This window comes from Passer montanus, unplaced genomic scaffold (genome assembly GCF_014805655.1).
Source record: "Passer montanus isolate IOZ18808 unplaced genomic scaffold, ASM1480565v1 scaffold22, whole genome shotgun sequence".
Classification (NCBI taxonomy): domain Eukaryota; kingdom Metazoa; phylum Chordata; class Aves; order Passeriformes; family Passeridae; genus Passer; species Passer montanus.
The window spans coordinates 11,166,421-11,180,090 of record NW_024366815.1 but is presented as its reverse complement, the minus strand read 5'-3'; the positions used below and the strand labels follow the sequence as shown (position 1 = coordinate 11,180,090).

Sequence of the window (13,670 nt, the reverse complement as noted above, 5' to 3'; positions counted from 1 at the left end):
TATGGATGTCATACATGGTTTAATGGTAAAGATGGGTTAATGTTTGACTTACTGACCTTACCAGGTTTTTTCAGCCTTAATGATGCTTCAGTTTTGTTCTGTAACTCCATCAGACACAGCTGATGCAAAGCTTAGTTCACATCATTTAAAATAAATTAAGTATTTCAGTAGAAACAGTAACGGTTGTACGATGTTGGCTAAAAATGAAGCCAGAAAAAAATATTCACTAGGCTAAAATAAAGAGAAAGCAAACATGAAAGAAAAAAAATCACTGTAAAAACCAAACAAATTGCAAAGGACTTCACAGACTGGCATTTTAAGAGTTGATTGTTGCTCTTGGACAGACATGTACACAACTATTTTTAAAGAACAGAGGTAGGTTACATTGTTTGCTTTTCATAGCCAACAGTATCGTAACTTAATCTAATTTTTTTATACATGTACTAAAGATTGAGGAGTTCACTCAACTTAGTATTTCTGGCCTTTTACTTTGAACTGTGAAACAGATTCATTAAATATGAAGAATGCAAACAAACATGAAAGTTACAAACACTGTCATGGGACATGGTGGTGGTTTTTATCTTTAATTTTGCTTAGAAAAGATGCAAGAAAGACAGTAGCCCTTTTAAGAAACATGTACATGTTTTTACTTTAAAATACAAATTTACCAGAAATGCAGAATTAGGGCACTTCATGGACATTAAAAATAGTAGAACTGGTGATTGCTCTGTCCTGGTATTTGCTGCATCTAGGAGCTATCAAAAATGTTTGCTCTTCCTAGGTCCCTTTCTGGGTCCCACATGCTCCATTTTTTTCTGCTTCAGCTGGAACCTTCAACGCCTGCCTCACTTCACTGTTATATTAATGATGCTGATATCCTCATAAGGTTTGTCAGTTTTGGGATTGACTTTGACATTTGAAATTCTCTGAACAACTTCCATTCCTTTAGTCACCCGTCCAAACACACTGTGCTTGTTGTCGAGCCACGGCTGTTTGAAAACACAGGAGAAAAAGAAAAGCACATTAAAATAGAAAGCAACATGTAGGTTAAGTAACAAACCAAAAATAAAGTGAACATGCATACATTTTGTGTGCCCGGCCTATGGAACCTAACACCCTGTAAATATCAGCATGCAAGGAAATACTAGAACGCAGCCAACACATATTCATATGCATTTGAACTTACCGTTTGAATTGCTTTCTTAAAGTACTACAGAGGTCATGTTCTACCAGTGCAGTAGCATTGTGAAGTTCATTTTAAAGTGTATTCTCAGTTCACAGAAATGTTGTTTCAGTCTGTTTCATGTCATATTCACAGAGGAACTTTAAGTGCCAGTACAGAACACTACCCAATTCCATACTCATACAGTATGCCCAATTTGAATATAGGCCCTCACACAACTTAATAAACCTCAGAACTATGGTAGATAAGGTTTTTTTTAAATTACTTTGAAGTGCAGTTTCTCTAAGTGTTACTTTTAAGGACTTGGTTTCTGTATCTTAGATTCACATATCAAAATTTTTATTGTTGGCTCTAGATTTGTGCACGGATCAAATGAAATTTTTAAACCTGGACACTGTCTCCTTGTTTAGCTACAATTAGACATCATGGCATCATATCCAAACCCCCAAACAATCTAAGCAATACCATCAAGTTTAAACCACTATTATTAACATAAAATACTCTAGTATTACATAATTGCAAACATGCCAAGGAATTTTATACCTCACTCCATTTAAAGGCAAAAGGCTTCTTGATCACAAGTGATGGAGAAGTATTTCTATCTTGTAAGGGACAGTTTCAGTGAAGCCTATACACTACACATCATGTGCATCTTTTATTTGTAAAGTAAGTACTACTTTTCCATGAGAAAAAAGTTAATTTTTTACTATCTAGGTAGCCTCTCAGGCTTTAAATTGAGTTTTTCGTATTACTTACAGTTGGCACTACTGTTATAAAAAACTGGGATCCATTGGTGTTCGGTCCTGCATTAGCCATACTGAGTGTATATGGTCTGTCATGTCGTAAAGTTGAATGAAACTCATCTTCAAATTCTCCTCCCCAAATACTTTCACCTCCCATTCCTGTACCAGTTGGGTCACCAGTCTGAATCATGAAACCCTGCAAAGAAATTATATGTTATCACACTACTGCATATAATACATAACCATAGGTGACATTTTTTCAAACTTACTTCAAACATTTACACAAAATGTATTAACATGTTATGTCCAAGGGAGAAAGCATTTAAGACTTTAAGTGTCAATCAAATACTTGAGAAAAAGCAATGTTACTCACTATGCCTGCCAATGAAGGACAGAAACCTGACTACCTCTACCTTTTGCAAATTCTTAGGTTCTATCACTTGATTCTGGTGCGACAGAAATAAGCAGCCTTACAAGAAAGGCCTTCTGACATGAAGCAAAGTTTTAATTCAAGCAGGATAGCAGGACTCATCTTTCCATTTTCACTTTTCTGCTACCTTATGAATTGCAGAATAGCTACTACAACTTTAGTAAGTGCTAAAGTTGTTTAGAACATCAGAGCTGTTCAGAATTTACAAGGAATTCTAAAGGTACTCCAAAAGGGAAATGGAAGTGTTAACACAGGACTGACCACCAGAGTACATTATGTGAATTAACAAAAAATTAACATACTGCAAGTTACCTTGATGATACGGTGAATTATGTGTCCATTGTAGTAACCATTCCTGCTGTGCACACAGAAGTTTTCCACTGTTTTGGGGCACCTAAAATCATGTAACAGAAAACACAATATTTGTCTGGTGACAGGGCCATAAAGATTTCAGCTGGGACTAAGACCTCCTTGTGCTGTGCAGTGTTTCAGGACTCTGTAGGAAGGGATTTAGCCAAATAAGGAAAAAACAAATTTCCAACTCCTCAAACCTAAGCTTAAAAAGAGCTGAAAAGCAAAAAGCTTGAGAAGTACAGACCTGTGTGATTCCACAGAAAGACAGCAGTTGTGTTGACAGCACAGGGATGTTTTAGCTGTTGCTGAGCAAGGCTTATGCACTGTCAAGGCCTTTTCTGCTCCTAATCCCACCCTGCCAGTGAGGAGGCTGGGGCTGTGGGAGTTCAGAGGGGACCCAGCTGAAACAGCTGAACCCAGCTGACCACAGGGACGCTCCATTGCATATATGGCATTATGTTCAGCACATAAAAGCTGAGGGAAAAAGCAGGGGACATGCAGAGTAATGGTGATTTGCCTTCCCAGGTACCCACTCCCTGTGAGACAGCCCTGTTTTCTTGGAGATAGTGGAACATCTGCCTGTCCAGGTTCCATTTTGCTTTGCTTGTCTACATGCCTTTTGCTGTCCCAATTAAACTGCCTGTACCTCAGTTCTCAAGTGTTCTCACTCTTACTATTCCAGTGCTCTCCCACTCCATCAAGGGGGATATGAGTGAGTGGTTCTGGGAGACTTAGTTGCTGGCTGGGGTTAAACCATGAGAGCCAGAAACCCAATCTGTCTCCTGAAGGCGTAGTTCAAGGCACCACTGTCTATAGGTTCCCTAGTTTTCTATCGACACTCCCAACAAGGAGAAAATGGCCAAGTAGAGTACACATCTGTAGAGTTACTTGAGTCTAACTGTGAAAAGAAATATTAGCTTGGGATTTAGTGACACTCTATCTTGTCAAAAAGAGCACCAACGTCATAACTAATGGAACAGACTAGATTATAGTCCCAGTTCTTGCTGAGCAGTACAGAGTCATTCACAACTTTATTTCATGACAAAATGACTGAAGAATTCAAAGATGTACAGAGCCATATCCTACATGCTCTTCTTTAAAGTTTTAATCATACTAAAGAGATTTTAAAGCTCAGCTGGGAGAAAATACTATAATAAGAAAGGACAAACCAAACAGTAACCAACCCTAGTAATACTGTATTTAAAATTGCATACAGAACATTGCAGTGAAGCACCTTGCAATACTGTGCATCCAGATATGACAATATTAGCATGACAATTAAAAAAAAGAATTAATGTAGCTTGACCTGTCACTTGCTAGCAAGCGCTCTACCATCACTACAACCTATCTGCTATAATTATGAGTTCCAGAAACTAGAGCCAGATGCAAGGAAACATTGGTGAAGACTGCAGTAGAAGTCTGGTGTACTAGAAGGTAGAATTGAGGTTGCCCTACCTGTGCTTATGACCAAAGATGAATTTGTTTTTGAAGAAGCATGGAGTACACTGACATAATTTAGGTTTCTATGTATAGCAATATATTATATAAATTTCCTGTTAAATAACAGAATATTTGTAATTTTTGCATCATGAAGGAGAGATGAGGACAAACTGATCTTAGCAATTGTCACGCATAAATTCTGTGCCTGGTTTTGGATATACACAACACTAGTGTTATATGCTGGTCTAAATGTTATATGGCTTTTAAAGGAGCTGCAATAACAAAGTGAAGTACACTGGCCACATTCAGAAGTTGCAACTATTCTTCTGGCCTGCACAGACCTGCTGCCAAATCTGCTGCTGCCAACATCATCTTTCTTTTTCAAGATCTATGCAAACAGCACTGCCTTACAATACAGAGCTTACACAGGTAATGAAGAGTATCATTACCTGTTCAAGAACAAAAGTTAAGAAAGGAACATCCTCCCTGAATCAATAACTAAATAAACCCAAATATAATTCCAAAAATTCCTGTGCTCCAGACAGTTATTTAGACCTATTTTTACCCTATTTTATTTCTATTTGTTAAAGAGTCACATTCCTACCTTAGCGTATTAAGAAACTGACAGGAAACAAAGAGTAGGAAAAGGGAAAGAAAATAATTATTTCTAGCATGAGATAAATCTTGGATACTGCAACCACAAGGGACAGAAGAAAGCAACAAAACCAAAACAAGAGAAAAAACAGCAACTACATACTCAACAGGAAAAAGCTTGATATGAATATCTCCCATGCTTGTGTGGATGATGGCACTGTCTGACACTCTTTTGGGACCTTCTGCCTGAGTGGCTGCCATGACCTCTTCTTTGGAAGGTTTCTCATTAAATACATCTCTGTCGGAATCTGCACTCTTCGTGTCTTCTGGTTCACGTTTAGTAAACTGAAGCACAAAAGAACAGAAGGTTAACTGGTTTTTTTCTTTTTTCCTCTAAAAATACAAAGTGCTCTGCACCCAATGTCATTATTCAACCTGCTGAACACCCAATTCAATTTAAAATGTACAAAGACAATTCACAGTCCATCCTTGGACTGCTGTGTTGTGTTACCAGCATTTCCACAGTAACAAATTCCAGTGAAACTACATGCAAATACAAATATCTTTTAATAATCTGTTATCTTTAAACTTTCCCCTTTACAATAGGAGTCTGCACTAGTTCAGCATCTTTTCTTTAAAATGAGGTGGAGAATACCAAGCTGTTCTGCTGTACTCAAACAAAATCGGCAGGTTTTATGCCAGAAGGTTTAGTTGTGCTTTGCAGTTGTGCTACAAAGTTAAAATAAATCTTCTTATTCCAATACAGCATTAATATAAAACTATAGAAACCCAGCAAATTTAAGGCATAAGACAATCCAATCTCTAACCTCTATGGCTATGACCTCTCCAGTCAGCTACCAACCAATCTAAAATTGCTTGTCTGGTTCTATCTCACCTAAAAACCCAACTGTGAACAGAAAGATTACTCCTTTCTTCATTGCTTATAATGTCCTTAGTGTTACCAAGTCCTGAAATGTTTTTCCATTATATTTTTATGCATATAGTTGCTTATTGTTTCTTTATAAAATCTGGTTAGTTTTTTAAGTGCTCTTACTTAGGGTTTTTTCAACAAGAACAAAAGGGTATCATCTTCTTGGGGGAATAAAAATTTATGAAAAAATCACAGCTGTTTCTAGTTAACATACAGATAGTTCAAGATAAAAATTCCAAATATACTTGCAATATAAAGAGACTCCTTTGTAAAAGCTGCATTTACAACTACAAAAACACTAGAAAGGTGCAAAGAGAAAGCAAAAAAAAATAATCAAGAGAAAAATCAATACAAGAATGGAGCTATTTAAACAGAAACCCCACGCACCATGTAAAACCTGTTTTTTTTAAAAGCTGTGCAGATTACTGTTGGATCTGCCTGAATATTCTGGAGAACAGGATTTTCAGATGCCTTCATCTCTATAGTGATCGCTGCACGATGTTTCTTTGCTACTCCTTGGAACAAAGCCAGTTGCATCATTCTGATGTTCTCTTGTTTTCCCAAGATACGAATACACCTGAAATACAAGATGTAAAGAGGTGTAATGTTCAGCTGCTCACAGTCAGAAAAATGTCTTCTTTCTATTAGATTCATAGCAAAATTTCAAAATCCTCTCAAAATCATTATGCACTAATCATTTTTATGATGTTTCTCTATTTAAAACTGGTACCTTAATTTACCAGTCAGCCTCCTTATGCAATAAAAATTCTAGCTAAATGATCCACCTTTACATTATCCCATCCAGTTAGACAGAGATTAATTGATTAACTACACATTTTTAATACACACGTGCTTGCCATTTGTCTAAGCTCTAATCTCCAATGACTCCTTACAAAGAATGAGAGCCTTAGAGTATAATGTAAGGCTCTCAAATAACAACACAACAAGATTAGACACCTCCACAGTCATATCAAGTTTTAAATATGCTCTAAATTTGACTGAAAACAGACTTTAAAAGAGAAATTTATCTTGATGCATGTCACTGGCCTGTTAGTCTCTACATTTATGACTTTAATGCCCAACATAGTTCCATAGAGAACGAAATGTCCAGTTTCATCAAAAATTATATTAATTAATCTTACTGCATCCACTTTCTCCAGCTCACGCTCAACTGCCATACGCCGGCCAAACTCCATGTCAGGCAGTTGTTGTCTCATCTGCTGAAGCTCAGTAAACATCTACAAAAAAAAAACCCAGCACTACTATATTAACATATTTTAAACTTTTTATCCAGCAAAACATTGATTCACACGATTAGAAAACAGTGAGATTATTCAAACTTAACTGAAGGATTTAGGTAAATACAAGTAATACTCTATTTTAATGATACAACAGGCATGTTGTAGGACTAGGCTTAAGCATGTGAAAGTGCGCAGTTGCCTATCAAATTCCTTAGAAGATGAAAAATTTAATTTATTATCATGATGTTACTTGCAATGGGCATTTTCCACAATCTTCCACTATTGTTTTCTAGTTAAATGTAATCTAGCAGCATGGAAACAGAAATGAAAATCCACAACTCTGCTTCACTATGTAGGTAACATAAACCAGTAAGAATTCATTCTGGTACATAGCAATCTAAGAGACAAGCAAGAGAACAGAGATGACCTTTTTTGCAAGAAAAATATAGGAAGGAAGCTTTCCTTAGAAATAAATTATAGCTTAGGTAAATGTGCTGGCAAACAAATTCAAGTAAGTAGAGAAAACATTTCAAGAAGGAGAAACAAGACAAAACTCACACTCAGAGATTCATCGAAGACTCTCATGAGCTTTCCCGTCAGAAAACGAAAAATTCTAACTTTTCTGTCAGACCCAAGAGTGGCCATTTTCTTTCCATCAGGTGAAAAACTTATACTGGATGGGTAAGCCTTGCATTTAGCAAATTCATATAGATCGGTATCCGTTTTATACTCCCAGTTCACATTCTTGGGAAATTTATATTCATGAGGAGTACCGGTCCAGTACTCGATCATTCCGGACTTGTCAGAAGACACAACTACTTTGTAGACAGGGTTCAGGCGTATCTGAGTAAGTGGGGACATGTGGAGTTTATCAAAAACGTGAAGGGGCTGGTTATTTCCTCGTCCATCATATATGAATATTTTTCCTGTGCTTTTCTCAGATGTTGCAACAGAAGATATAGCATCTCCAGGGCAATATACCCATTCACACTGGCCAGGGTGGTAGCTGCAACAAAGAGTAGAAAGGGAAGAAAAAATTAAAAATAAAATAGGAATGGTTTTAATTAGGTAAGAGTCAAATTATGCTGTAAACTTGAAATCAAACACGAGAAGCAAATTTTAAACTTTATTTACTAGTTTTGCTAATACATATCTTGCTAATAGTGAGCATATAATAAACAAGTTTTACCAAGAAATACCATTCAGTGGAAGACTACCAATTTCTGTTTCTTCCATATTGTTTTGTAAAGAGGCTGTGATAGTCAAAGTAGAAAGCAGGTAAAAATGATGAATTTGGACAAAAATCCAGATTAAAAGTCCAAGTGGCATTAATAAATAGCACTCAACTTATATAAGTCAATACCATTTCTCCATCTTTTACATGAGTAATGACTCAGTAGAAATGAAGACAGCTGCACCTCTGCCATACACTTCTGCAAAAGTTCAACTAGATCTTGCCAGAAAAAAACCACAAAACCATGAAATCTCCAAGAAGTGATACAAACAAAATTAAATGCACTCACAACCCTATATTCAAAAAGGGTTGTGAGTGCATTTAAGAAGGAACTCATTTGCTACTTGCAAAAGCGTAATCTACAAATAAGACAAGTCAGCGATATAGTCGATAATATAAGTTATGTCTGTTTTAAAGTCTGTAAGCAAAGATTCCCAAAACTAGAACTCAAACTAAATTACAAATATAAAAAAAAATACACCATCTCCAGAGGAAACACAGGTTTAGTATTCTTTCACAAACTGAACTAACAGATGCTGATGGACTGATGATGTTCTGACATTATGACAGACATCAATAATTTGGATTTTCAATTTCTGTCTGTAAAGAGAAACAAATACTTAGTCTCAAATTCCTTAGGAAGAACAGGATCAAATACATAAAAATGATGTCTCTGCAGAAATAGCCCATGTTTTCCAGATCACAGATGCAAACATAAAGCATGGAGAATTGCAGAGAGCCATGGTCTATAGATTAGTTAGAACTGGAAAGCTCTGAAGATCAGGGGTGCTTTTTTAAATATAATTTTATTTTTTCTATAATTTTACCAATTATGTAGTAACACTACAGGGCTACGTTAAAAAAAAAAAAAAAAACAAAAAACAAAAAACAGCAAAACCAAAAAGCTTAAGCCTAACTGTAATCTTTCCGGAACAGACAGCCAAGAGAGAATCAATTCCTATAGGTGAAGTACATTATCTGCAGGATGATACTAAAACTATAACAAAGAAAGCAGATGGCATGTGCTTTTATTACATGTTCTTTGTAAAAGCTTTTTTCCCTGACTTTATACTTCTATTCAGTTTCAAAATTAACCAATACATCACAGACTATGAAGAATATGTTTTCCAATTCTAAAAGGTTTGTGGAGAAATCAGTACTTCTACTGCTCTTGATGCAGCATTTATTGATCCTCCAGCCCTTCAAATCCACCCTTTTAACAGTGTGGGTTTGTTTTTCTCTGGCATTGTTGTAATTCCAGTAACATCCATTCCAGTTTCTCCCAGATCCTTTAGGTACATACTGTGTAACTACAAGTCTAAAGAAAACAACAATATTGCATCTAGCAGAAAAAGAAAATTGTATCTCTATGACAATAAACAAGACAATACAGGCAGGCCAAATCCATTCCCTAATGGAACTACTAATAGACTGTAATTTTCAAACTCCAACAACAGAAAGAAATTATGCCTAGCTAAATATTTGAAGAAATCCCGTATCTTTGTGTGTAATACGTAACACTGAGGAAGCTCCTTTTCTACTCCTCTCTTTTAGTGTTGCAGCAGTATTTTTTTCTATTCAGTCAAGCAGTCTATAGCCATTTGATTAATTTCAGACAATGCATACTCAACTTCATATGACTGGGACATGGGGGAAAGGAAAGAACTCAACAACCCAAAATTACTGACTTATGTCTTAGCAAAACAAACCCCACCAATAATCTCAAACAAACACTTCTGAGAATGAAGTAACTTACCCAAGTTTCAGCATGTTGATCATGTCGAAGTTGACTACATCAAACACCTTCATTGCTTTGTCATCTCCAACAGAACAGAATAATGCCCCCTCTGAACTAACAGCAATACTCTCAATAACACCTGTGAATTAATTTAAGATACTATTAAGAAATGGGAAAGGACATTCTTCATTTCAGTATTACATACTAACAACCTACAGAGGCTTAAACCTGTTTCCCAACTGTTTTGTCACCTTTTCCATTTAAAACTCTACCTGAATTCAATAAACTAATATTTTAAAAAATAAAATTTATAAAACAACACTTTATGGCCTATCATCATTTAGACTCAGGTATGTGATAATGAACAATTTACAAAAAATATAGTAAAATATTATTATGGCAGAAAGTTTAGTTTAAAATGTTGATTTTAGAAAATTGAGAACACTATGATGGGGTAAGCATTATGTGCTCCTCAGCTTGCATCTCTCAACAGGGAAAAAGCAGCAGAACTTTACAGACTATCACACCCACGATACTCAAAACTCCTCTGCAACTGAGCTTTCCATGAAGTTCTCACAATGCTGATTTTCACATGGCAGGTTTTGTCCACACCTTTTGCTTTTATATATAGTAAGAAGCTCATAGTTAAGATCAAAACCAGACTTTAGTATTTCTTGTAACTCTAAAAGGAAACCATGCATTTACTACCTATTTTAAAATATTTCTTACTGTAACATTCTGCATATCAAACTAGATTTTTTTTTTCTTCAGGTATATCGTAATTTTTAATACTGTTGAAAATATAATTTTCTGTCTAGCCTATTAAATGCTTAGCATAGTGTTGAAAACCTTTGCATACTTATTAGCTTAGAAAATTAGGTTGAAGTTTCTTTTAATTGCAATGTCTGATAATTACAACAATAAGGCAGAATTTTCTCTACAGTTACAGTATTCCAGATGAAAATAACTGCTTTTTTTTCCCCACACTTTAAACTTCTCTAGATTTTATGAACACTTTTGTGTATCTTGTTTACTTACATCCCCACAATCAGGCACAAGGCAATGTAAAGGCTTCAGTTTTCATTTTCATGTTTCATTTTTATCCTATCTCATCTACAGCTTGGGAGCAAAATGTAACAGGACAGAAGAGTAAAAGGAAGATTGGCAGACATAATTTAATCTGTGACTGCACAAAAGGAACCCCAGAATCTCTCCCTCTATTGGCACTCTCTTTTCAAACAACAAAGACCAAGGGAGAGAAAAAAGTAAAATCCTTTAGATAAGAAAGAACAAGTTCTCACCCAAGTGACTTCGGAAGTGTTTAACAAACTCAATCCCTTCTTCTATTTTCTTCCAAAATTTTACATGTCCATCATGGCTGGCTGTTATGATAAAATCTGTCCTACAATTAGAAAAGAAAAATAAAGTCAAGAAAACAGATGCACACATTATGCACCTTCCTGCAGGTCTGGTATCTGCACTAGAATTAACACTGTGCAGAGAATGAAATTTCAAGAAATTACTCTGACAGTCTGTCTGAATAGGTACTGTCACTCCTGGAAAAACAAAACAGGCATTTTAGTGTATTCTGGATTAATCTATGAAAAAGTAAAACTGAAGAAAAAATTAACATTATCCTTTTTGAATATGTAAATATAAGTCCCATTTTATGTCTGCTTTCATGGTAGTTACTGTGTGTGTCTGTGATCTCTGCAATTCTAGTGAATGGTATTTTTTCACAGGGAGTAAGTTATTCTTACTCCTGTATCTCCTGCATATTTCAAAAAGAATTTTAAAAAGACCCTCCTTTAGCCTACAAAAACAACTTATATCTTGCTTCTCGGTAAGTCACTTATTTTTTAAAAAAAAAACCCACCACCCTTTAAAAACCACCTCAGGACACTGTAACTTTCCATTATAAAACTTCTACAGTGAAAATTTCTTAGCCTACACAAAAATACAGCCCAGAGAAAGAAATACAATGGAAAAGAAAAACACTTACTTTGTACATGCTACGTGTGTAATAACATCTCTGTGCATGTAACTGCGTTCATACATTGAGGCTGATGGCAGATTTTCCAGATAAACATGTTCAAATTCAAGAACTACACAGAACAGAAAGAAAAGTCAGGATTTTTTTTCATGAAGTCATCTCTACATTTTGTTCTCTTTCACTTATCCTTTTATTGCTTACCTATTTAGTCAAAAATATGCAGGATTTTGTGCAAACATAATTAAAGGGCTTTTAGCTCTGGCTTCACACTCAGACTTACACATTTTCGGTGGACTAAAGCCACTCAAATGCTGCTTTAACTCATATTGCTCCTCCCTCTTAAAGCAACTGTTACAGTAACTGTCTTATTATTTTTAAAAAAACCAAAGTCAATCAAGAGTTTTTAAGTTACTGCCAGAAAAGAGAAGGTCATCTGAACCTCATTTAATTCTAAAACCACATGTACCCCTGTTGTTTTTATGAGATTTGTGGTCCCACACAGGTCCTGTAGTCATAAATTTTAAGTTCTGGTATCCACCTATTTCAATGGTTAACTGGCTGACCTAAAAGAATCAGATTGAGTTTTGCTTCTGATTTTTAGATCCTACTTGTTAACACCTGTGCAATGGTGTTTTTTACTGAACTTGCATATTTATATCTGATGAAAATTGTTTTCTTTACTTAAAGAAAACTTAAAGTGACACCCAGAGAGCTGGAAGTTGCTGCACACATCAATACCACATGCCAAAACACAGCCTAGAGGCTGCTCCTGCTGCTCCAGCCTAGGGCAGTGACCTGAAAGATGGATTAACCCTACATCAATAACCAGCACAGCCTGAGCGTGCACAGCAGCAGGGCTCTTAGCCTTAAAGTGTTCTCCAGAAGAAGCAAAAGTCGTAGAATCACAGAGTGTTAAGGAGCTAGAATAAGCCTTAAATGCCACCTAGTCCCAAGCCCCCTCCTACTGGGCCAAGTTGCTCCAAGCCTTATACAACCTGGCTTTGAACACTGCCAGGGCTGGACCGTCCAAAAAATCACTGGGCAACCTGTGCCAGTACCTCACAGTAAAGACTTTTTTCCTTACAGCTAACCTGAATTTTCCCTTTTTCAGTTTGCACCAACTAGTCTTGGTGCTACCACTGCAGTTTCTGTGGAAGCGCCAGCCTCCAGCTTCCCTGCTGGGTACTGGAAGGCTGCTATGAGGTCTCCACGTAATCTTTTCTTCTGCAGCCTGAACGGCCACAACTTTCCCAGGACCAGGCACCCCCGCTCTGTAATTCCGCAGCTGGAGGTTTCCCCCCAGGCGCTCATTTGACACAGCTTCAGGAATCGGGCTCCCGACAGCTTCCCTCCCCCCGCGGCCGCTCCCGCCCGGCGGGGCCTGGAGGCGAGCCCAGCACCCCGACCCCAGTCGCGGCAGAGCTTCATTCCTCCGCTTACCTCTCCTTTTCTTCGCCTGCGCGGCCTCCCCCGGGAGCGGCCCGACCCAGCGCTCCTCCTCATCCTCCTCGTCCGCTGCCGCATCCCCGCCGCCCGCCTCCACCTCCACCTCCGGCGGCTTTCGCTTGCGCTCGGCCGTGGCTGTCACGGCTTGACCCTGGCACAGCGCCAGTGCCTCCATGAAAATACACTTTCTCTAGTGGCTTCTGTGAGATGTGACCAGGAACAGAGCAAAGCAACCTGGGAATAAAGGAAACAAACTTTATTAATTACAACATCTAAAAAGGAACAAACAAAACTAAGAATGAAAACCCTCCAAATACATTCCTCCTCTCATTTCCTCCATTTT

General features: G+C 37.1%; 1 protein-coding gene across 1 annotated transcript; it reads right to left on the bottom strand.

The window, feature by feature from the left end:
* Positions 1-623: 623 nt before the first annotated feature.
* PPWD1 (peptidylprolyl isomerase domain and WD repeat containing 1) lies at positions 624-13,558 on the bottom strand. Its single transcript, XM_039709833.1, has 11 exons — positions 13,322-13,558; positions 11,891-11,993; positions 11,190-11,290; positions 9,907-10,027; positions 7,475-7,922; positions 6,723-6,913; positions 6,063-6,252; positions 4,908-5,089; positions 2,669-2,750; positions 1,940-2,122; positions 624-989 (listed from the first exon to the last, which is right to left on the bottom strand). The coding sequence occupies exons 1-11, from the start codon at positions 13,500-13,502 to the stop codon at positions 846-848; spliced, it is 1,926 nt and encodes a 641-aa protein (XP_039565767.1). The 5' UTR covers positions 13,503-13,558; the 3' UTR covers positions 624-845.
* Positions 13,559-13,670: the final 112 nt, after the last annotated feature.